The sequence below is a fragment of the Excalfactoria chinensis genome, chromosome 10 (genome assembly GCF_039878825.1).
Source record: "Excalfactoria chinensis isolate bCotChi1 chromosome 10, bCotChi1.hap2, whole genome shotgun sequence".
NCBI classification, from domain to species: Eukaryota; Metazoa; Chordata; class Aves; order Galliformes; family Phasianidae; genus Excalfactoria; species Excalfactoria chinensis.
The window spans coordinates 17175635-17197927 of record NC_092834.1 but is presented as its reverse complement, the minus strand read 5'-3'; the positions used below and the strand labels follow the sequence as shown (position 1 = coordinate 17197927).

Below are 22293 nucleotides of genomic sequence, written 5' to 3'. Positions count from 1 at the left end.
CTGCACACGTCAGAGCTGGTCCCAAGGGCTCACCCTGCCCTGCTGCCCACAGCGGGCACCACAGCCAGATGAGGGGGATGCTGAGCCAAGCCGGGATGGCTGCCAGCAGCGTAGTGGGGCAGGGATCAGCAGCTCACAACACCACGGGGGAGATCTCCAACCCAACCCCCTGCCCCCAGGCTGACGGATCCCACCCAGCCCCTTCACACAGCCCGCTGTTGTGAAGGTGAAAGGAACCAAAGAGCCTTCCTGGAGATGCAGAGCAGTGGGTGGAGGCAAAGAGCAGAGAGAGGGAAGACAGTGCTTGGAGGTGGGGGTTTCCCCAGCAGTGGGCATGGAGCTGGGGGGCTACCCAGTGGCCCAGTGGTGGCCCAAGGCAAGGGGACAGGGACAGTGCCCATACCCTCCTGCCTCTGGTTTCAGCCCCACCGCATGAGGCTGCTCGGCCTTTCTCTCCATTTCAAAAGCCACGTTCTTGCTGGCTTTGCCTGAAAATGACTTTAATCTTCATAAGCCTGGGAAGTAAAGCTGCTTATAGGCACCGCGAAGAACTTGGGAGGGGGGGAGTGGGAAACAGACAGGGTTAGTCTGGGAGAAATGAAACCCTACAGCATCAGAAGTGCTGTGCCACCCCCTCCATGCGGCCGGACTCCATTCCTACACCCAATGTGAGGGCAGCGCTGTGATGAGCTCGTCAGTTCTCAGGCCTAGAGCCACCCCACGATGAGCAGAATAAAGGGACTGATAGCAGGTCGTTATTCCTTATAGGGTGGGTACAGGGGATGAGTGACAGAGGGGTCGGGCAAGCAAGGATGTGCCGCGTCCGTATGGAATGGTTTTTATTACAGTTTGAATCTCACAGTCGGTAGCATTACATGAGAATAAAGCACTGGACAGGACTGGAAAAAAAAAAGGCCTCTGGAGACAGCATGCAAACATTGCAACAAGTTTAAAGCAAAAAAAAACAAAACAACCCAAAAGAAAACAAGGCGCCCGGGGGGGACGCTGCTGCGCTGCCAGCAATGCAACGTCTCCTCTGGAACCATCACTTCTGTCGTGGGGGTTTTCCTTTACGTGTGTCCATTTCATTGGCTTTATTATTATTTCTTCTTTATTTATTATAACCTCCTCGCTTTCTATTTTTTTTTTTCTTTTTTTTTTCTATTTTTTTTTTCCTTTTTTTTTAATATTTTTTCTCTTTTTTTTTTCATTCCATTGAAAATACAAACGAAACAAAATAAGAGATTCGTACTTTAGGTAAAAAAAAAAGAAAGGGCAGCGTTGGGCTGGAACCCCCTTTTTTTTTGCTTTGAAATAATAATAATAATTAGAAAAATAAGACAAAAAAAACCCACAACGTAATGACGACAACGAAAAAGAAAGCAACGAAATCCCCCCCCCCTCAAAAAAAAACCCACCCACAAAAAATAACCCCAACCCAAAAACAACCCATCCCTCAAAAATCAAGGGGTGGACGGGGAGGGGGGGGGAAATAATAAAGCTCGGGTGACAAAACAAAACGAAACCCAACGAAGATCGATTTTGGAAGGTTGGAAGTGACCCAAAGGGGCTGCCCGGTGGTGGGGGTCCCTCTGGCTGCTCCCATAGGTGGCCCTTCTGTGCTGTGTGGGCTGGGAGAGCCCCCTGCCCCCTCCCACCACCCCCCCACCTCCTGTTCTTCACCCGGGGCTGGATGTGCCCCCCACCCCCACCCCCCTCAGAGCCCTCTCACAGGTAGAGCTCCTTCTCTTTGATATGCACTAGCTGTTCACGGAGCTGGTGGAAGGACGGCCGATGCCCTGGATCCAGCGTCCAGCACTTCTTCATCACCTCGTAGACGATGGCTGGGCAACCGTCGGGAGCGTCCATCTTATAGCCCTTCTCCACCCGGGGTACCACGTCCTTCAGGGGCTGTGGGGATGGAGCTCAGTGGGATGCTCCCTACCCCCCAAAACACCCAAGGGGTGCCCCCCTCCCCCCCTCCATGAGCTCTCACTTACGATTCTCGGATAAGGCACTCGCCCGAAGGAGTAGATTTCCCAGAGGAGGATCCCGAAGCTCCACACGTCTGATTTGGTGGAGAATTTCTGTGCGGGGAGAAAGGGCCGTCAGTGGGTTTGAGCATCGGGTGGGTCATCTCTATATCTTTCCCTGCTCCGAAAGCTCTCCTCCCACCTTTTCTCTAAGTGCTTCGGGTGCTGTCCACTTCACAGGCAGCTTCCCAGTGTCCTGAGTGGACGATGCTTCCTTTGTCAGCCCAAAGTCGCTGACCTTGGCAATGTTGTCCTCTGAGACCAACACGTTCCTCGCCGCCAGGTCCCGATGGACAAAGTTGTTGGCTTCCAGGTACTCCATGGCTTCACAGACATCTCTGATGGGAGGCAGAGAGGCGTTAGGGATTTGGTTATCGGCACCATGGCTACACAAAAAGGCACGGGTGCACGGCAGCCCTGTGGTTGGGGACATCAGGGCAGCGTGCTCTCAGCAGCCCTGCTTGAAGCAGGAGGGTTGGATGATGTGTCCCTTCCAATCTCAGCCATTCTGTGATCTCTGAGGACCTCATCCCCCCCATCCCTCTTCTCCTCTCCCCATCTCTCAAGCCCTGGGGCAAGCAGGGCATAGGGTGAGATGGGCAGAGCAAGCAGGACCATCCCTGCATCACAGGCTCATGGAATTGTTTGAGAAGGAAGGGACTTTTGAAGGTCCCATTCCCCTGCAGGGAAGAAAGATATCCATTGGGATGCTCAGATCCCCACACCCCGCCATACTTACAAGGAAAACTTGAGCAGGCAGTCTGCACCTAGGACCGACCTCCCGCGCGACCGCAGGTAATCTACTAGGCTGCCCTGGAGGGACAGAGAGAAATGATGCCATCAGTGCCAGCATCTTACTGGGGGCAGCGTCCCACTGCCAGCCCCACACAGCCCAGGGCTTTGGGATGGGGGAGATGGTAGCATCCAACTCGGGTCGTGGCCCAGGGGAGCAAAAACTTGGGGGCAGAGCGATGGGGCAAAGGAGGTGGAGAAAGAGGGTCCACCTGTGTGGGAGGACCTGAGGGTCAGCTCTCACCTTGGCCATATACTCAGTGACAATGTAGAGGCCGCTCTTCTCTTCCACGATCACCCCCAGCAGCTGCACCAGGTTGCTGTGTCGGAGCTGCCTGCGCAGCAGAGGAGGGCTCAGGGCAGGGAGCAGGAGGGCACGGAGACCACCTCCATCCACACACCCCTTCCCATCGCCATCTCTCACGTCCCCCGCCCTCCCCACAGCCACACTCACGTCATCACGGACGCTTCCGCCAGGAAAGCCTGCGCTGTGGCGTCGTTTTTAATGCACTTGACGGCAACTTTGTTCCCCCGGTAATCACCCAGCATCACATCTGTGGGGAGGAATGGGTTGGCATAGAGATGAGCCACGGCCTCCCAGCTCCCCTCCCAGTATCACCCCCTTACTGGGATGTACAAGGATGTGTTTCTCCCCAGCACAGGACACCCTGTGGCGTTGGGTACGTGTGGCCAAAGCGCCGCTCACCTCCAAATTCCCCTTTGCCAATGATCTGCAGCAGCTTGAGGTCCTTCATGTTGAGGGCCCAGCCACCTGAGTGGGAAGGAGGAGGGTGAGGGGATGCTGGGGAGGGGGACAGGAGCTGGGGAGGGGGCACGGCCACTCACTGCGAGAGAACTCGTCCTGAGCTGCCACCGTCCCCTCCATCACCTTCGGCTTGATGAGGCGCGTGCAGAGCCCGTCGGCATCCGTGGTGTAATGCTGGAGGGGAGATGGGGGTGAGAGGCCAGGAGGTCACCCACAGCCACGGATGACAGCGTGGGGACTTGATGGGGGTCCCTGCCAGCGCGATGCCAGGCCCTGAGACCCCACCAGGTGGCAGCACGAGGCCACAGATGAGACCAGTAGGGGCTCAGGGGTCCGGACACCTTTACCTACCCCAATTCTATTCCCATCTCCCCCCTTTCCCCCAGGGCTCTGTGCCCAGCAACCTCTGAACCAGCCCACAGGGATGCAGAGAAGATCCCACCACCTCCCATGGTCCAAACCAACGTGACTCCAACCCCAAGCCCATGGCCCCTCCTTGCCACGGGGTCAGGGCATGCAGCGAGTCCCACATCAACCACACGTGCAACCACAGAATGGGTGGGTTGGAAAGGACTTTAAAATCCCCTGCCATGGGCTGACTGCCCCCCATTAGCTCAGGCTGCCAGGGCCCCATCCTCAGCCTTGGGGATGGGGGGTTCCTGCTCCCCGGGACCCCACCTCCACAAGCTGCATCAGGTTCTCAAAGTAGACCTCCTCGTCGATGCTCAGCTTGCTGGAGGAGTAAATGATGCGGTAGTGCTCCACCTTGCCCTCACAGCTCACACACAGGGTGTAGTCCCCAGGGTAGTTGGTGCTCTCCCGCACCAGGAACAGCCCCGTCTCAGGTGGGTACAGCAGCCGCTCTGCCTGCTCCCGTGTGATCTTCCCATGGAACCACCTGCAGCGGGGTGGGAGAGGCAGGTCAATACACTGGGATGGATCCCACGGGGACAGGGGGCCACGTTTGGGGGTGACGGGGACTCACGGCATGAGGCTGAGCTTGATGCCAGCCTTCACTCCTTCCCGCTTCTGCACGTAGTTAGCGGGGATGATGCCCTCCCGGCCCACCTTGTTCTTCGCCTTGTACCAGTTGGGGTCCTGTGGGGACAGCAGAGGTGCCACGGTGAGCCCACAAATCTCGGGAGCCAGACTGCAAGCCTCTCTCCATCCCCTTCCACTGCGCCGCCTGGGACGCTTCCATTCCAGAGGAACTTTAACTAACGAGGCCGTGAATTAATTAACCCAACGCCTGGCCTGATTGCCAGCCTGTGGGGACAGCAGAGCCAGGCTCCCTGCCCGTGGGATGCAGAAGGAAACAAGAGGGGGGCTCAGGGAACCCCCACAGGGGTTGGGACCCACTGCCCCGGGACCCGATGGCCATTACCTTGGTGACAGCAACGATGGTGAGGACGTCTCCCTTGCTGAACGGCAGGTCCTGCTCGGCGGTACCGTGGAAGTTGTACTTGGCGATACATTCCGTACCGGATGGCCAAACGGCCTGATGGGGGGTGGAAAGAGAAGGGGGTTTATGGGGGTGTGAGAGCTGGGTCAGAGCATCGCCCACCCACAGCTGATAGCGAGCAGCAGGGGAGCGCAGCGCTCACGGCACCTCACCTGCATCCCCGACATCTTCTCAGGGGCTTCAGGGGAGCAAATCTCACGGGAGGGAGGCGTCACTTGGTACCATGAGACCTGAGGAAGGAGGGGGGGGAAAGGACAGCTGAGAACTGCAGCACCGCTGCTGGGAGAGGCACTGCATCTCCGTGCAGGCATGCAGGATTAGGCTGGGAACGCTGTTTGCAGCAGGGGTTTTTTTGGCCAGCACCACTTTCTTCTGCTAAGGAAGCACCAAAACCCAAACCCAGACGTCACACCCAGCAGGAGAGCCCGGGATGGAGCAGAAGAAGGAAGAGAAAAAGCTCCGCAAGGAATAAGAATAACATCCCCACGGCAGCTGCTGGGAACTGGAGCTGCTGCCACAAGCTTTTTGCAAAGGGAAAAAGGAGAAAAATAGCCCGTTTCCCTCGGGACGAGGCGCTCTGGGCGTGGGTGCAGCCCTGTCCCCGCGGGTCGCATCCTGCTCTGCGCGTGGGAGGGGAACAAACCCGCCTTTATCCGCGCCGGCTGCTGGCCTGAAGTCAGAGGCCCCGCCATCAAACGGGGCTTTCTTGGGTGAAATCATGGGGCCTCTCCTCACGGTCACAGCGGCTACGAGTGGCCCCAAACCCTGCAGGGTCCCCACTGGGGGTGATGCCAGAACGACGCGGGTGTTTCGGTGTTGCTGGCGGCCTTACGGAGAGCCGTCAGCAGGCAGAAGTATTTTAGGCAGGAGGAACTGAAAGCGTAAGGGGCAAGGCCGGGAGGAGGAAGAAGATAAGAGGGCAGAGCGGCGAGGAGGAAGAGATCTGGGCTCTGAGCGCTGCCAACACCTCGCTCCCATTTTTTAGGGTCTGGAGAGACGCTCAGCACTGATCCCACCGTGAGAAGGGAGCGCAGCCATAACCGCAGCACCCAGCTCTGTGCACGGTGCAGGTTTTCCTCCCTGTCACACGAGCGGTGCTGGGGACGTCCCCGCAGAGAATCCTCCTGAGACCGAGCTGTGGGGCTGCGTCACTTCCTCAGCAACCCCCCTAAAAAGCCCCACATGGGACTGTTCCTCATCCTGCTGCTCACAGCCTGGTACCACCCCATCCTGTTTCTCCCCGTGCTGGGGATGCTCTCCCATCGGGACCCCTGTGGGATGGGTACTGTGAGGGCATCCACGGGAAGGCCGCGTCCCTGTCTGCGTGTGACGTTCATCCTAGAGCTCAATCTCTGTCTTCAAGTGGATTTTTGGTGAAGTCTCAAAGCGAGTCTCTGAAATGGCCCAAAGTAAAACACAGCCCCCCTGAAATAACCTATCAGCCGGGTCCACCTGGTGACCTTAATGAAGTCTGGTTGAAGGAAAGCAGTCTCCCATTCCTCCATGCAGCAATTTAGGGTCTTATTTGCTGGAACTTGGGGTTCCATCGCTCTCAGGTGCAGTTTTGGTGCCCTTCTGTACAGTGCAAGCTTGCAAGTGTGGGCTGAATGCAGGCCCTCTGCCACTGGAGTAGCTCAGTCCCTTTGAAGCCGCCATGGGGACGAGCGCGGCTGCGTGGCACTTTGCATGGAGCCCCACGCCGTGCACATCTGCAGGAGGGATTTCCCATTTCTGCCTTTCTCACCAGCCTTGCTGTTGCTCGGGAAGGCAGCTCCTGTGTGCTTGGAGGGCGAGGGGGGCAGGAAGGAGCTTGGCAATAAGATTGGGCTCCACCTGCATGCTCCTGGCACAGCTCCCCCACATTGGGGAACAACAGATTGGAGCACGGCCCCAAAGTGGGAAGCAGGCACTGTCAGCACCCCGGTAACCCAATGGGAAGTGGGACAAGGCAGGAGGACCTCTCTCCTTTAGCCTGACACCAGCACTTCCTCCTCTCCTCGGAAGCAGATGAAGAAGGCTCCATGCCTGGTGGATGTCCCGGGGGGAACTGACCTCATCCCTGGGCTGATGGATCACAGAGCCGAGCTTCAGGGCTCTGCTGGCAGCAAAGGGATGCAGAGAGCATCCCAGCACGGCAGCCATTCCCACAGCTCCCAGCAGAGCTGCTCCATCCCCACACTGCTCTGCTGGAGAGCAAAAGGGACCAGGGGACGTTCAGAAGGTTCCAGTGTGCTCCAACAGGACGCCGTCCCCGCGCTCCGCTCGAGCTCCTCCAAACTTCAAGAAGCAAAAGACACACAACAAGCCCCAAGCAGCCAAAGCAGCTTCACTCCAGCAGATCTTATCGGTCTGTCATTACAAGCAACACCTACGATTACCATAATCGAAAGAAAAACGTTCCTCCTTTATCTCATCAGTTGCTCTCAGACGGTTCTGCTGCTCCTCTCCGGCTCAGCGCCTCCAACTGCGCGTGTCGGGCACCAGCCAACGGCCCCCAGAGAGGAAAGGGGGTGGGGTGTTCCTTTTTGATGGCTTTTTTAAGAGAGAGATGATGCTGTCAAACCACAGACGGCGCCCAGGGGATACTCAGGGGCAGGTGGAGGCCTTTGAGATGCTGCTTCTAACCACCTCGGTGTGGCAGAGCCTTCCTGGGCCTTTACTCCAAAAGGTTTCACTGTTTGTGGTTACCCACTGATGGGCCGTAGTGGCCGATGACAGCTCCAGGTTGAATTGCTGAGGTTGGAATGGACCTCCATGATGACCAAGTGTGACCGCCAACCCCATGGCTGCCCCAAGGCCACATCCTTTGGGTCTGCTTCCCGTGCCTTGATGGGTGTTAGTGCCCTCCTGGAGAGCAGCATGTGGGCTCTTGTGCACCCCGAAACGAATGGTAGTGATGCACCACTGCCACTGACCGCTGCTGGAGCCCCATCTCCAAACTCCAACCCCAACAGTTGCACCTGCATCCCCAATGGACAGATCTCTGTCCCCAATGGGCACACCTACTGCTCCCAATGGGCGCATCTGCACTTCCTGTGGACGCACCTCCCACCCTTCCATCCCCAATGGACAGATCTCTGCCCCCAACAGACACATCTCTGTTTCCAGTGGATGCACCTCCCATCCTTCCATCTCCAGCAGACACACCTCCATCCTCAGTGGGCGCATCTCCATCCCCAATGGGCGCATCTCCTTCCTCAGTGGGCGCATCTCCATCCCCAATGGGCGCATCCCCATCCCCAATGGGCGCATCCCCTTCCTCAATGGGCGCATCTCCATCCCCAACGGGCACATCCCCATCTCCAATGGGCACATCCCCATCTCCAATGGGCACATCTCCATCCCCAATGGGCACATCCCCATCCCCAATGGGCGCATCCCCATCCCCAATGGGCGCATCCCCATCCCCAATGGGTGCATCCCCTTCCTCAATGGGCGCATCTCCATCCCCAACGGGCACATCCCCATCCCCAATGGGCACATCCCCATCTCCAATGGGCACATCCCCATCCCCAATGGGCACATCCCCATCCCCAATGGGCACATCTCCATCCCCAATGGGCGCATTCCCATCCCCAATGGGCGCATCTCCTTCCTCAATGGGCACATCTCCATCCCCAATGGACACATCTCCATCCTCAATGGGCACATCTCCATCCCCAATGGGCACATCCCCATCCCCAATGGGCACATCCCCATCCCCAATGGGCACATCCCCATCCTCAATGGGCACATCCCCATCCCCAGTGGGTTTCATCTCCATCCCCAATGGGCACATCTCCTTCCTCAGTGGGCACATCTCCATCCCCAATGGGCACATCCCCATCCCCAATGGGCACATCCCCATCCCCAATGGGCACATCTCCATCCCCAATGGGCACATCTCCATCCCCAATGGGCACACCTCCACCGGAGGCCCTTTGGGACACTCTCTGTGCTGCACGGCCGAGGACCACAGCCCCAAAGGGAACAAAGCATCCCCTCCGCTACCACCAGCGGCTCAGACCCCTCCGGCCGGTATCTCATCGCTCCGCCATCCCCTCGCGGAAGCTCTGCCGGACCCCGCGGTTCCCCCGCCGCCTTCTGGGGCCCGCTGACAGCGGTGTCCCGCACCTTCCCCCCCCCCACCCCCCCGCCCTTACCCGGTACTCACCTCCCCGAGGGGCCGCGGGCAGGCAGGGCTCAGCCCGCCGCCGGGTACTCCATGCGGCGCCGCCGGGGGCCTCCGCGCTCGGGAGGGGGTGGGGAAGGGGGGACGGGGGGGGACGGAAGGGGCGGAGGAAGGCGAGCGGCAGCCCGGCGGCTCCCAGCCCCGAGGAAGAGGCGGCCGCGGCCGCTCGCAACCGGGGGAACCGCGGTGGGGTGGGGGGAGAAGGGAACGGAGCGGCCGCGGCCCGGGGTGCGGGGAGAGAACGGGGCCGGGCGGAGCGGGGGAAGGGGGAGGAGGGAGCGGGGAGCGGGGCGAGGGCCGGCGCGGCCGGGGCCTGCTGGAAGGAAGCGGCGGCCGGAATCCGAGCGCCCCGAGCAGCGCGCCTGCGCCGTGAGATCCGCAGCGCCCCCTGGCGGGGAGAGGCGGCTTTTGGGGTGCGGAGCGATGCGGGCTGGGGGCAGAGCGAGGGGAGCTGGGTCCGGGTTGTGGGAGGGGGGATTGAGAATGGGCGTGAGGAGTTTGGCTGGCACACGGTGCACGGAGAGGCGGAGATGACCCCTCCGTGCTGACACCGAGGTCGGGCTGGGGAGCTCTGAGCACCTGATGCGCTGTGGGCGTCCCCGTGCATTGCAGGGCAGGTGGGCTGATTCCCCACTGCAGGAGCCCACCCAGCTGTGCGGGTTCCGCACTCAGGGCAGCGCCGTGCAGCAGCACCGTGTCACCCTGCCCCGAGCTCTCAGCACTGCCTGCTCGCGGGCAGAACCGCCTGTCACTTCCTGCCCTGCGCTGCGTGCAGCCATGTAGGGCGAAGCAGGAAGCCCGGCCCGCTGCGTGCATCCCCCTCAGTGCAGGGGACCGTGCAGGTGACGCCATGGCAGCTCGGTGCCAACGGCTCCAGCAAGCCCAGACGGTGCTGAACGCATCGGGGGGTGATCGCTATGGAGCTCCCTGCGTGGATCTCGGTGCTCCGAAGGATGCTGGGCTGCAGGCTGACCCTGCTCGTGTGCGTTCCCTTCTCCACGCTCTGTCTCGCTCAGAGCGGTGCTGGGAGGAAATGAGAGCAGCTCTGCTTGCAGCAAAGCGCGGATGCGGGCACCAGCCCATGCAGCCTCCCCAATGCTGCGAGCAAAGCAGCACACCTGCATGCTGAGCTGAACCCGAAGGCAGGTGGATGTGGTCCTGCGGGACTGCAAGCTCCAAGGGGGTCCGGATACAAAGCTGCCGCCCCAAATGAGCATCCCCTAAATGATCATCCCCCAAATGAGCATTCCCCTCCCCGAATGAGCATCCCCCAAACGTGCATCCCCCAAACGTGCATCCCCCACTTGAACATCCCCCAAACGCTCGGAGCAGGAGCGCAGCCTTTCAGGGAAGGTTTCCGTGCGTGCAGAGCAGAGATGTGGCAGATGCCACACGAGGGCGATCACGTCCCAAAGGAGACGCATTGGGGACAAAAAGGATCCGGAGATCCTCTCTGCTCTGGGACTCGCACTGCCCCGCCTGGTGCTGCCTACTGAGGGCATTCAACCCTGACCCTCGTGTCCCATGTGCCGGCCCCTAAAGCCCCTCGTTGGTTCTGCCTCGTTTTCCGAGCATCCCCTCGTTTCCAGGAGGGTTTTAATGAAAGCAGAAGGGAATGGGTTGCCGTGGGGACTCCCAGTGTGCCAGACGTTGGTGAGGGGTGCAGGGAGCTAAAGGAGAGCTGGGATTGAGGTCGGTGCCCCCAACCCCCACTAGTCCCAAGCAGCCCTCGGTGTGCAGGAAGTGGTTATCGCCGTGACTGCTTTGCTCTGCCTCAACCCAGGGACAAACTCCACCCTCACCTGCTTCCATGTGCACCCCATCGGACCTTGGGACTTGGGGTCCAGAGAAACTCCCACCAGCTCCAGTGCCCCGGGGAGACAGAAATGTGGGGCTCCAGGTGAAATGCAGAGCCTTAAGATGCCAAGCATCAGGGCTATTCTTAACACAGAGAGGCTGTCCCCTCTTTTGGGGACAGGCAGTCACAGCGGTGGGTATCACCTGCTTGGCTTAGGAGCCAATTTATTTCTCCCATGACAAAACTGAGCAGATTTGGCCACTAATTACAGGCACCCAAGAGTGCCAAGGGAAAGGAGAGAGATGGAGCTGGGTTAGAAATATACAGAATGCTCTTTTAACAGGGAGGGTCATTAAGTAATGGAGCAACTCCTCTGGGGATCTGGAGACTCCAAAGGCTGGCATCCAGGTGGAGGAGCTGCATTCAGCTTTCCATCCCTGCTGGACATGTCCCTGTGGGCTTGAGGGGCCGGTGAGCCTTGCCAGCTTGGCAGGAGGACCCGGAGCCAAGAGGCCATATCTCAGTGCTGACTCATTTTAAAAGCACCAATAAAAGCAATTAGCCGTGGTGCGATCAAAGCTCCCCTGGCTTATCACAGCTCCGGTCCCCATAAAGAAATCGTGGCAATCTCAAGCTACTTGGGGAGTAAATGGAGGCTTTAACTGAGGAAAATCATTCGTGGAAAGACAAAGATAGAGGAGCCGTGTGAGCAATGGGTGCTGGCGTGGCAGTGATCGATGGATTTGCTTATTGGGAGGTGGTGGGGAAGAGGAGGAAGGGCAGAGCTGCGGGTGCAGCATGGGAACACTTTGATGAGAGCTGCCAGGACGCACCAAGAATGTCCAAGGAAGCAAGTCCAAGCTTGTATGGCAGCCCTGCTCCCTTCCAGAGCTGCCCCCAAAGGTCTCCTTGCTGCTCTCTGCTTGCTTTCCTTCCACCCCCCTCCTGTCTTCTCCCCTCCCTTCCCCATCCTGGCTCTGCAGTGAATTTTCACCCTGGTTCTGCCCAATGCCCTCGGGCAGCAGTGACCCCTGAATCAGCCCTTGATAAACCCTTCCAGAGGAACCACTACCAAGGGGCTGTTTCACCTCACTGATGTTAATATTAATCCACTTATCGGCCCCGGGGCTATAAAACATTCATCTCTAAAGGGTAAAAATTGTCCCAGTGTTCTTCCTTTATATCTGCACTTGCTTATTGCGGGCCTTATCAGCAACCAGCACCGGGACTCAGGGGGACAGAGTCACGCAATGGCTCCAGCTGATGGGACTCTGGTCCTGCACCAGCACCGGTGTTACTGGCTGAACCCATGAGAGCCTCCCCACACCATGGGGATGGTGACAGGGTGGTCCTGGAGATCTTCCTCCAACTTAGGTGCTGAGAAGCTCGTCCCCATGTCAGCGATGATCCCACCTTCCCTGGGCTGTCCTTGGGATGCCCCCCATGGACAGGTGGGTCTACACCCATTGGCAGCATCCAGGCATACTCAGACAAAGAGTCGTTCCTTCCATTCCTGCTGGTTTAACGGGTCTGAACACCTCCCTGCTCTTGCTGGAATCTCCCCGAGGTCTTAGGCAATCAGCTTTCCCATTTCCTTCCCAAACGGGCTCTTTTGTTTTTTGCTCTTCTTGGAAGTTTTTTTTTTTGCACAAGACGTGTTTCCATACATGAAGTTACCAGTCGCCTGTATTTGAGACTGAAGAGAGCTCTCATTGGTTAGGGCCTGATGTTATGGTTGAGTAGATGCAACCCATGGGAACGGGTTCAAGAGCAGTGCTGCACTGAGTGGTTGTACTCGTTCCCATATCGTTGCGTGCCAGGTACTGGGTTGCGTGCAAGTGAACAACAAGCTGTACTAGGGCAAGAAGAGGAGGCATCAGGTTCTCCTGGCAGAGGTTGACTGACAGCCAATGTAAACTTTGGGGTTTGAGGTAGTAAAGGTCCTGCTCTCCTATCCCTGTCACAAAAACACCCTTGCTCCAGCCCAGAAAACCAACAGCCTGGTGCAAAGTTGTCTGATAGATTCTCAGAGAGTCACTGAAGCTCCTCAATGGATCTCAGAGGGACAAGTCAGTTGGGCAGTTAAAAACACAACGTAGAAACAAGGAAGCCAGGTGTCTCTGGAGGGCTTGGAGAGCTATCAGCATTTTTCCAAGATATTTTCCCCAAATCTCCAATAATTTATTCCCTGACATCAGTTCTGCCAAGATCTTGAGGCATGTGTTGGCTGTCCTGAAGGAATACAGCCCCAAGGTGTTCAGATGGTCTGGTTTGGGATACTCTTCCTATCCTTCCACCAACTGGCAGCTTGTGCCCCCCATAACTGTGCTTTGTGATGCTAAGAGTAGATGGGATGGAATATCCAACACCGGAAACGCTGGGAAATGAAGAGGGTGAACAAACACGAGAAAGTGAACAAGGAAAAGGATGGGACCCTCAATGGCTTTTGTTTATTGCACGGTTCTGGGAGGTTATGCCAGACCCAGGTCACCCCAGGGCAGTGTCTGTGCTATGGATAAACGGCTTAGTTTGAGCTCTTCGTGGAGAAGCGTTTCTTGACTTGAAAGTGCTCACATCTCTTGTGCTTGATGGTCAGTCCATATATAGGCGTCATGTCCGCCTTCTCACCGTCACGGATGCTGAACTCCAGTTGCTGGAGCAACGTGGACAGGAAAAGGAACACCTCCCACCTGCCTATGTTTTCCCCAATGCACCTCCTTTTTCCTAGGCCAAATGTCATCACTTTCTCCACATCCACTTTGTTCAGTTCGGTCCCTTCAGCATTGAGGAAACGCTCTGGGTTGAAAGTCTGTGGATCCTTCCAAAGTTTCCTAGAATGGCAGACATCAGATTTTGAGATGATGTCCCCTGTACACAGAGCAGGGGGCATTGGGTTTAATAGACACCTCACCTGCTCCTCCTTTTTCTCTTGGAGCAGGAGGTTTTCTACCCTCAAAGGTACTTACTCATCGTGGTTCACTTGCCACTGGTTGATAAACACGCAGCGGTCCTTTGGGATATAGTAGCCATTCAGCACCGTGTCCCTGGTCGTGCTGGTGAGAGAATAGAGGACTGTGAGTTTTTGGGAAGCAAAGAGGCTCTTCTGCATCCTTCATTAAACCCAGCTTGGCCCTTCACCCTCTTTGAAAGCCCAACACTTGCCTGTGTGGGATGGTGAAGGGCATGAAGGAGGAGTGCCGGAACATCTCTAGGATGAAGGCTTCTGTGTAGGGCAGCATGCTTCGGTCGGACAGCCGTGGTCTCCTCTCCCGGCCAATGGTCTGATCTGTGGGATATGGACAGGAGGAGCTGGTTGGGGCCAGCCCTCAGTGGAGGTCCCAGCCCTGGAGAAGAGGGGTGACAAACTCACCCAGCTCTTCCTGAATCTTCTTCTGGACGTGGGGGTACGTCACGAGGTACATGAGGCTCCAGGACAGGGCAGTTGTCACAGTGTCAAAGCCTAGACAGAAAGCAGAGAGCATGCAGGTCAGATCTACACAGCACGCAAGGCTGAGGACATCCTGGGTGTACGCAGTAGGGTTTGGATTTTTATGCTGATGGAGAAAGCTCTGCTTCAGTTCTCACTCATCCCTGTTCACCCCTTGGTTACATCAGGTTGGGCTAAGATTCTTGTTTCCTGGGAACTGAGGGAGTTTCCACAGAACAGCTCTAATGTGAATCAGTCAGTAGGCACCTCCTTCAGCCACCCTGGCATGGAAGCTTGATCAAGCTACAAACTGTGCCACGTGCTTTTTCCTAAAGCCTCTTTCCAAAGCTGATGTCCCATCGGGTCTTCTGGAAGAAGACCCAAGAGCAGGAGGATGGGTACTTAGCCCCAGCCTGGCTACCTGGGGTTGGACAAGGAGGAGTGAGGAGCCTGAGACAAGCTACAGGAGCTGAGGGAGCACTGGGAAGACATACCTGCCCCAAAGATGTCATTCACCAGGTTGATGATCTTCTCATTTGGGATCTGAAAGGCACCACTGCCTTCGGCTTTCTTCTCCATGCACTGCTCAATGAGGGAGTCGGTGACGTCTCGGATGTTGTTCTGAGAAGAAGAGACAAGTGATGCTGACTTGCTATAAGAACCCATGGGCAAGGGAGAATATCCTTCAACACCCAACGGCCCTATTGATTTTGCAGGCTAAGAAAACGATCTGGTCATTAGCAGCAAGAAGATGAGTAACCCACTAACACCGAGGGGGAAGGGCAGGTGAGGTTCCCATGAGCTCTTACCTTGTCATAGGTCTCGTAGTGCTCATCCACAGCTGTCTTTAACAATTTCATGAACCGCTTGTTGAAATCCAGAAACAAATCCATGTTGCGGCTGGGGAGGTACTGGAGCAGCGGGATAAAGTCAGAGGGGTTGCCAACAGCAGTCACATCCACAAACTCATCCACCACGTTCACCACGTTGAGCAGCTCCTGGTCTTCGTGGTCGTAGCGCTTGCCGAAGCAAATGGCGCAGACGACGTTGGCCACCGACACCACCGTGTAGCGGTAGGGGTCAAAGCTCTGCTTCTCCTCCATTATCTGCAGGAATTTGGTGACCAGGTAGCTGGCCTCGTTGGTGACGTGCTCCTCTAGGAGGCAGCTGGAGGAGGCCATGGGGCTGGCGGCCATGGAGAAGTTCTTCAGGGCGTTCTGTGCCAGCTTCCTGCGGGCTTTCCACATTTCCCCCGTGTCAGTGCTGAAAGTCAGGCTCTGTCCATCCGTAATGTGTCGGAAGCTGTAGAGGTCGGGACGTCCCATGAAGTCGTCTGCTTGCCTCACCAAGGCTTGCTTGATGGTGTCCAGCCCGCTGAGCACCACCACGGGCCGGGAGCCGATGGTCACCTCCATCACATCCCCGTATTTGTGGCTCATCTGGGTGAGCACCAGGTGTGGGTCCTTCCTCAGCTCCAGCGCATTGCCCAGCACTGGGAGCCCACGGGGTCCTGGGGGGCTGCGCAGCCCCTTGGGTACGTGCTGCCGGCGGGTCTGGGTCAGCAGCAGCAGCAGGCAGAAAGTGGCAGCTGCCACCAGCAACTCGGTGGCCGAGATGAGACCTGAGCTGCCCACCTGCACCATCACTTCCTCTGGCCCCATTGCCACCTGGAAAGAACTAAGGGGAAGTGTGGTGTAGAGTCAGGATTTGCAAGAGACACTTTAAAGAGAGCAGAGAGATGGAGAAAGAGAGAGACGGGAAAGACATTCCATGAATTTCTTATGCTGACATAAATCCCTTCTCGATCCTACCTCTGCATTCAGAGCCACATGCACACACTCCTACCTGCAGGTCCTCGAAGCTCAGCAGAGAGAGGCAGAAGGCATCCAGCCCCTGGAACCAAGCAGGATCGTCTTCTGCTGCTGCCCAGCTCTGCTGCGGGGCTTTATATGCGTTCTTGGCTGCTTATCTGGGGGTCACAGCAGCCAAGACTCGAGGCTACCTATTAACAGAGGGGCTGAGCCCACCTGGAGCCACTCCAGATACGCAGGCAGACACCCTCCGACTCTGAGATGCTCCAGGGCACCAGCCCTTCCAGCAGGGCACCTGTATCCCCACGCTATGAGTGGCAGGACCTCTGGCCTCGGGTTAACCATTGGCCAGGGTTGCGTGAGAAGTGGCTGGCGCGCTTCCCCCGCTGCAGGGAGAGGAGTGGCAGGGCAAGGGGAGCTGCTGACACAGGGCAAGGCTGGGGGCATCCCAGAGGGCTCGTCCCTCCTACGTGCCCAAGTGGAAATGCACTGCATCCCTCCTCTATGTGATGCACGCAGGTGCACAGGGCAGCAGGAAGGCTGATGAGGTGGGATAAAATTCGGGCTTCTTGCCCCGGCTTTCATCCGGTCCTTGGAAAGCACGGTGGGAATTTTGCCCAGGTACAAGCTGAGCTAATGTTTAATAAAGGCTTTCAACATCTGGCTCGAGCGGGATTGTTAATAGCAGCGCCTGGGCTCATTAACGCTTGTCAAGAACAGTTACAAAACCCCCGCTGCTGAAAGCCGGCCCCATAATTGCACGCGCTAATGACAGGCACCAAGCAGGCTTCCTAGCCCGCGGATGCCTCCCAGCCCCGCGTGGGTAAGGTGCTGGTCAGCACGAGGGAGATGAGCTCAGACTGACGGGAAGCGCTGAGAAGGCTGGGGGGGGGTTGGGGGGGATGAGAGGGTGTAACTGGATGGATGCGCAGCTCGGGCGAGCAGCTCGGAGCGCTGCAGAACGGGGCTGATTGTGAACGTGGGTGCTCGCGTGGGACGGCTGCACGGCTATCCTCGGACTCCGCAGCCGTGTCATCCCTAAGTGGGGACTCGCGGAGGCACTGCTGAGCCCTGCTTTGCCTTGGGGACACGCCTGGCACCGAGCCCCGTTAACCCCCGACGGCGCCGGGGGGGATCTGATCCCGCACGGACCCGGCGCCTCCGTGACCCCGGGCCGGGCTCCTGGACTTGGGGCCACCGCCCTGGCCCTTTAAAAGTCATTTCCCACCCACACACCCATAGCGTGACAGAGAGTGACCGTCCCACGTTTTTCCCTCCCCCTTCGCACGCGATGTCCCCAAGCGCCTGGGGGTGGGTCCCCTCTGTGTCCCCCCTCCAAACAGCAGCTCCCTCCTCCCCGCGGCCCCGCGCTGTTCACTCGCCACCTCCTCCCCCCCCCTTCCCTTGCGTGCCCTCTGGGGGCAGAGGGGCACGGAGGGCACGATCGCTTCTCACGCGAACCTGGACAATCTTTAACTGGGACGGGAGTCCCGCGACGTGAGTTCCGTGGGGCGGCCACGCGTCCAGCCCCGAGGGCAAAGCGTGGGGAAGGGGCTGGATTCGGGACCCCCACCTCGGGGCGGAGCGACCGGCAGCGTGGAGCTCAGCTTGAGGAGGGGGCTGCGGCCGCCCCCCGCGTGTTCGCGGAGTCGCGTGGGGATGCGGCTCCTTTAAGAACCTCCCCGGTAGCGTGACTGCAGGGACCGGGGCGTTGCAGGTTCCCAAATCTCCCGCCCGCTTCGCACGCGATGTCCCCCCCACTGCTTTCCCCGTGGGACCTCCGGATCCCCCCGCCCGGTGTCCCCGCAACCGCCCGTGGCGCTGCGAACGCCCTCCGCGCCGTGCCGCCGCGGCACCCCCCGCCCCGTCGGGGCTCCGTGCAGGTGTCCCCCCCGCAGAACCAGGGGGGGACCGGGGAGGAGGGATGGTGGGGGGGTGGGGGGTACAAAAGTTTGGCCGCAGTTCAGCTTCGGGTCACGTGATGGGAGGTGCCCCGGCCAATGGCAGCGGGAGGCGATGCATATAAAGCAGGCTCGGACGGACAGCGGGTACCAGGTGACAGGATCGGGCCCTCGTGGGACAGCAGCAGCCAGAGGTGAGCATTGCCATCCCCAACCCTCCATCATCCCACTTGCAGCCATCGCTTCTGGGCAGTGAGGGGGTCTCACTGGCTTGTGTGGGGTCACTGTCACCCCCACAGTCTCACACCCCAATATCTGGTGGAGGACCCTTCTTCCCATCAGCACTTTCTCCCCCCCAGATTTACTTCCAGATGGCAGTGGGGCCACAGGCAGCGATGGTGCAGGTGGGCAGCTCAGGTCTCATCTCGGCCACCGAGGTGCTGGTGGCAGCTGCCACTTTCTGCCTGCTGCTGCTGCTGACCCAGACCCGCCGGCAGCACGTACCCAAGGGGCTGCGCAGCCCCCCGGGACCCCGTGGGCTCCCAGTGCTGGGCAATGCACTGGAGCTGAGGAAGGACCCACACCTGGTGCTCACCCAGATGAGCCGCAAATACGGGGATGTGATGGAGGTGACCATCGGCTCCTGGCCCGTGGTGGTGCTCAGCGGGTTGGACACCATCAAGCAAGCCTTGGTGAAGCAAGCAGAAGACTTCATGGGACGCCCCAACCTGCCCAGCTTTAAGTATGTCTCCAATGGCCACAGCCTGGCGTTCAGCTACGAATGTGGGGACGCATGGAAAGCCCGCAGGAAGCTGGCACAGAACGCCCTGAAGACCTTCTCCATGGCCGCCAGCCCCACAGCCTCCTCCAGCTGCCTCCTGGAGGAGCACGTCTCCACCGAGGCCAGCTACCTGGTCACCAAATTCCTGCAGATAATGGAGGAGAAGCAGACCTTCAACCCCAACAACTACCTGGTGGTGTCGGTGGCCAACGTCATCTGTGCCATTTGCTTCGGCAAGCGCTACGACCACGACGACCAGGAGCTGCTCAGCGTGGTGAACATGAACACTGAGTTTGGGGATGTGGCTGCTGCTGGCAACCCCTCTGACTTCATCCCACTGCTCCGGTACCTGCCCAACGGGGCTATGGCTGCCTTTAAGGATGTCAACACCCGTTTCAATGCCTTCATAGAGAAAATTGTCCAGAACCATTACACCACCTTTGATAAGGTAAGAGCTTGGGTGCTGCTCTGTGGCAAACCTTCCCCTTGCTTCACTGCTCCTTCTCTTTGTCATGATCCCACTCATTAACATCGTTGAAAGAAGGCACAGAATTCAAGCTTTTGCTCTGCCTTCTGCCTGATGAAACCAAGATGCCATGGAAGAAGCTCACATCTAATTCTGCTGCTTGCAGGATGTGGTGGGGCTTCCAGAGCTGCTGATTTTTCTCTAGCACATCCCTAGTTCTCCTCACCCTTTGGGTTGGCTTTGTTACCTACCCAGGATCACAGAATACCTTAAATGGGACCCACAAGGATCATAAAGCCCAACTCCTGGCCCCACACAGGACCACCCAAAATTCAAACCATACCATCTCACTGCTCCTTGCTTTCCTGCAGGCATTCACTGCCTCCAGCTTTCCCTATCCCACATGCCCTCGTGTCTCTGACCCTTTGGCTCTTCCCAGGAGCACATTCGGGACGTCACAGACTCATTGATTGGGCACTGCCAGGAGAAGAAGACAGGGGAGGATGTCCGCGTCCAGCCCTCTGATGAGAGCATCATCTCCATCGTCAACGACCTCTTTGGGGCAGGTGAGGGTATCTCTGTGGGTGCAGCCCCATCTGCTGCTGGCAAATGGGATCTGAAGCTTGGGGTTTTGGAAGGACCACGGGGCTCAAAGCAGATGGCTTTGCTGGTGGAACTGCTCCAAGGCAAATACTGGCTGCGTGTCACCAGTCAAAGCACTGAGAGTGCTGGGATCTGTAAATATCCTCTCGCCCGTCTTCTTTTGTCATCTGAACGCTTTTCTTTTGTGCTTGTCAAGGCTTTGACACCGTGACAACCGCCCTGTCTTGGTGCATGATGTATGCTGCCTTGTACCCCCACATCCAGAAGAAGATTCAGGCAGAGCTGGGTGAGTTCATCACCCCTCTTCTCCAGGGCTGGGACCTCCACTGAGGGCTGGCCCCAACCAGCTCCTCCTGTCCATATCCCACAGATCAGACCATTGGCCGGGAGAGGAGACCGCGGCTGTCCGACCGAAGCATGCTGCCCTACACAGAAGCCTTCATCCTAGAGGTGTTCCGGCACTCTTCCCTCCTGCCCTTCACCATCCCACATAGGTAAGCACTGTTTGGGTTCTGTCTCTTTGGAGGTTGCTACAAAGCTGTGGGTCTCCTCTTGACTTCTCCTCCTGTCTTTCTTGCAGTACAACGAAAGACACTGTACTGAATGGCTATTTCATCCCCAAGAACACCTGCGTGTTTATCAACCAGTGGCAAGTGAACCATGACGAGTGAGTACACCAAAGCGTTCCTAATTGGGTGCACCGGGCACAAGGATCCCTCAGATCCATCCTTATAACTGCATGCCAAAGCTGAGCAGGTCATGAATGCAATGTGATGGCTGGTGGATGCAGAAGGGATTCCAAGACCAGGTGTCAGAAGCTTTGTGCTACACAGGAATGCATTTCCCCATATCCAAGCAGCAGTCCCTGAACTGAGGTGCTGGGAAATCCCACAGTGCAGCCAGGCTGGGGCAGGCTGGGGCAGGGAGAATGATAGAGGAGAAATCCCTTTGGTTCCCATCCTTCCTGCCTGATTCTTGTGCTCCTTTTTCAGCTGAAATGGGCACCCTGGAATTATGTGCCCAGTTCAGTCAACCCTGGTATCTGTGCAGGCAAACACAATGAGAGTTCAAAGTGGAGGTTGAGCTGATAGAGGCTGATGGGTTGAGCTGATAGAGGCTGACGTGCAGCCAGCACTGTGGATCGAGAGGCTCAGCAGAGGGCTTTAGGATGGGGAAATGAAGCCTTTCTTTGGCCGCTGGCCCCAACACCTTGCTCAGGTCTCTCCCTTCTGCTGCAGGAAGATCTGGAAGGAGCCTTCCTCCTTCAAGCCCGAGCGCTTCCTCAATGCAGCAGGCACCGAAATCAACAGGACGGAGGGTGACAAGGTGTTGATCTTTGGCCTGGGGAAGAGGCGGTGCATCGGAGAGTCCATCGGGCGCTGGGAGGTCTTCCTCTTCCTGACCACCATCCTGCAGCAGCTGGAGATCAACCTGGCCCCCGGGCAGCAGGTGGACATCACCCCTCAGTACGGGCTGACCATGAAATACAAGCAGTGCGAGTGCTTCCAGATGAAGAAGCGTTTCCCCACCAAGAGCTCTGCGTGAGGAGGGAGCCAAACCTTGTGTGGTTGAGGGCTCGCACCCCATTGCATAGAGATGCTCCCATCAGCACAGTGCTTCACTGCAGGCAATCCACGTCCCTCCTGCCATGCTCAGGATGAGCACCTGCACGCTGGGGGCAGCCTGACTACTAGAAACATATACTTATATCTACTTATATAAGTAGTGCTGCTCACACATGAAGGAATTAGCTGGCCTCCTAAGGAGATGCCTCCTAGGAAACACCAAACGAATGAGAAGAAGGGACACAGAGCAATAAGAGAGACAGTCAGACACTCTCGGCTTCCACGTTATGCGTTATGCTGCTTGGTTTTGTTCTTCTTTTGCAATAGATTTATGCATTGTGACTAATAAAATGAGGACTGCAGGGCAAATCCTCCTGGCACATCAGAGCCTGTTTTCTGTGCCCTGCATAGAAAGGCAGGGAAAAAGAGGTAAAAGCTGCCCAGGTTTTCTAACTAATAAAGGTGATAGTCCATTGCATTTAGCTGGTCTCATTGCATTGGGAGGGGAAGGTGGATCACAGCTCTGTCCTTAAAGCTCTGGTTGCATCTGGGTTTTTCCTGGGGGGGGGGGGAACTGAACTGAGCCTTTCACATTGATGGGAGCTTGGTTGTCCCTGTGGGTGCTGGGTCACGGAGTCGTTAAGGTTGGAAGGGACCATCGAGCTCCAACCCACCACCTGCCACCGCCGAAGGTGCGACGGACCCGCTGACGTAGCA

The 22293-nt window shown here is 57.7% G+C and overlaps 3 protein-coding genes across 3 annotated transcripts; 1 reads left to right on the top strand and 2 right to left on the bottom strand.

Moving 5' to 3' along the window:
* Positions 1-815: 815 nt before the first annotated feature.
* CSK (C-terminal Src kinase) lies at positions 816-9578 on the bottom strand. Its single transcript, XM_072345399.1, has 13 exons — positions 9207-9578; positions 5206-5283; positions 4976-5089; positions 4577-4689; positions 4270-4489; positions 3672-3765; positions 3532-3597; positions 3280-3379; positions 3070-3160; positions 2773-2846; positions 2176-2371; positions 2001-2087; positions 816-1911 (listed from the first exon to the last, which is right to left on the bottom strand). The coding sequence occupies exons 2-13, from the start codon at positions 5218-5220 to the stop codon at positions 1729-1731; spliced, it is 1353 nt and encodes a 450-aa protein (XP_072201500.1). The 5' UTR covers positions 5221-5283; positions 9207-9578; the 3' UTR covers positions 816-1728.
* Positions 9579-13546: 3968 nt separating this feature from the next.
* LOC140256786 (cytochrome P450 1A5) lies at positions 13547-16110 on the bottom strand. Its single transcript, XM_072345581.1, has 6 exons — positions 15259-16110; positions 14944-15070; positions 14393-14482; positions 14185-14308; positions 13989-14075; positions 13547-13853 (listed from the first exon to the last, which is right to left on the bottom strand). The coding sequence occupies exons 1-6, from the start codon at positions 16108-16110 to the stop codon at positions 13547-13549; spliced, it is 1587 nt and encodes a 528-aa protein (XP_072201682.1).
* A 2145-nt stretch (positions 16111-18255) lies between these two features.
* On the top strand, positions 18256-22053 carry LOC140256733 (cytochrome P450 1A4). The gene is made up of 7 exons (XM_072345496.1): positions 18256-18355; positions 18521-19390; positions 19848-19974; positions 20208-20297; positions 20382-20505; positions 20592-20678; positions 21250-22053. The coding sequence occupies exons 2-7, from the start codon at positions 18533-18535 to the stop codon at positions 21554-21556; spliced, it is 1593 nt and encodes a 530-aa protein (XP_072201597.1). The 5' UTR covers positions 18256-18355; positions 18521-18532; the 3' UTR covers positions 21557-22053.
* Positions 22054-22293: the final 240 nt, after the last annotated feature.

What these genes read in the sequence shown, in the direction of transcription:
- CSK (XM_072345399.1), bottom strand. An exon ending in ACCTGATGCAGCTTGTGGAG is followed by an intron (nt 3,766 to 4,269) that starts GTGGGGTCCCGG and finishes TCTCCCCTCCAG; the next exon opens with CATTACACCACGGATGCCGA. An exon ending in TCAGGACGAGTTCTCTCGCA is followed by an intron (nt 3,598 to 3,671) that starts GTGAGTGGCCGT and finishes CTTCCCACTCAG; the next exon opens with GTGGCTGGGCCCTCAACATG.
- LOC140256733 (XM_072345496.1), top strand. Translation starts at nt 18,533, where the DNA reads ATGGCAGTGGGGCCACAGGCAGCGATGGTGCAGGTGGGCAGCTCAGGT. An exon ending in CAACGACCTCTTTGGGGCAG is followed by an intron (nt 19,975 to 20,207) that starts GTGAGGGTATCT and finishes GTGCTTGTCAAG; the next exon opens with GCTTTGACACCGTGACAACC. An exon ending in GAAGATTCAGGCAGAGCTGG is followed by an intron (nt 20,298 to 20,381) that starts GTGAGTTCATCA and finishes CATATCCCACAG; the next exon opens with ATCAGACCATTGGCCGGGAG.
- LOC140256786 (XM_072345581.1), bottom strand. Translation starts at nt 16,110, where the DNA reads ATGGGGCCAGAGGAAGTGATGGTGCAGGTGGGCAGCTCAGGTCTCATC. An exon ending in GAATGACATCTTTGGGGCAG is followed by an intron (nt 14,483 to 14,943) that starts GTATGTCTTCCC and finishes CTTTCTGTCTAG; the next exon opens with GCTTTGACACTGTGACAACT. An exon ending in CCCTTCACCATCCCACACAG is followed by an intron (nt 14,076 to 14,184) that starts GCAAGTGTTGGG and finishes TTCTCTCACCAG; the next exon opens with CACGACCAGGGACACGGTGC.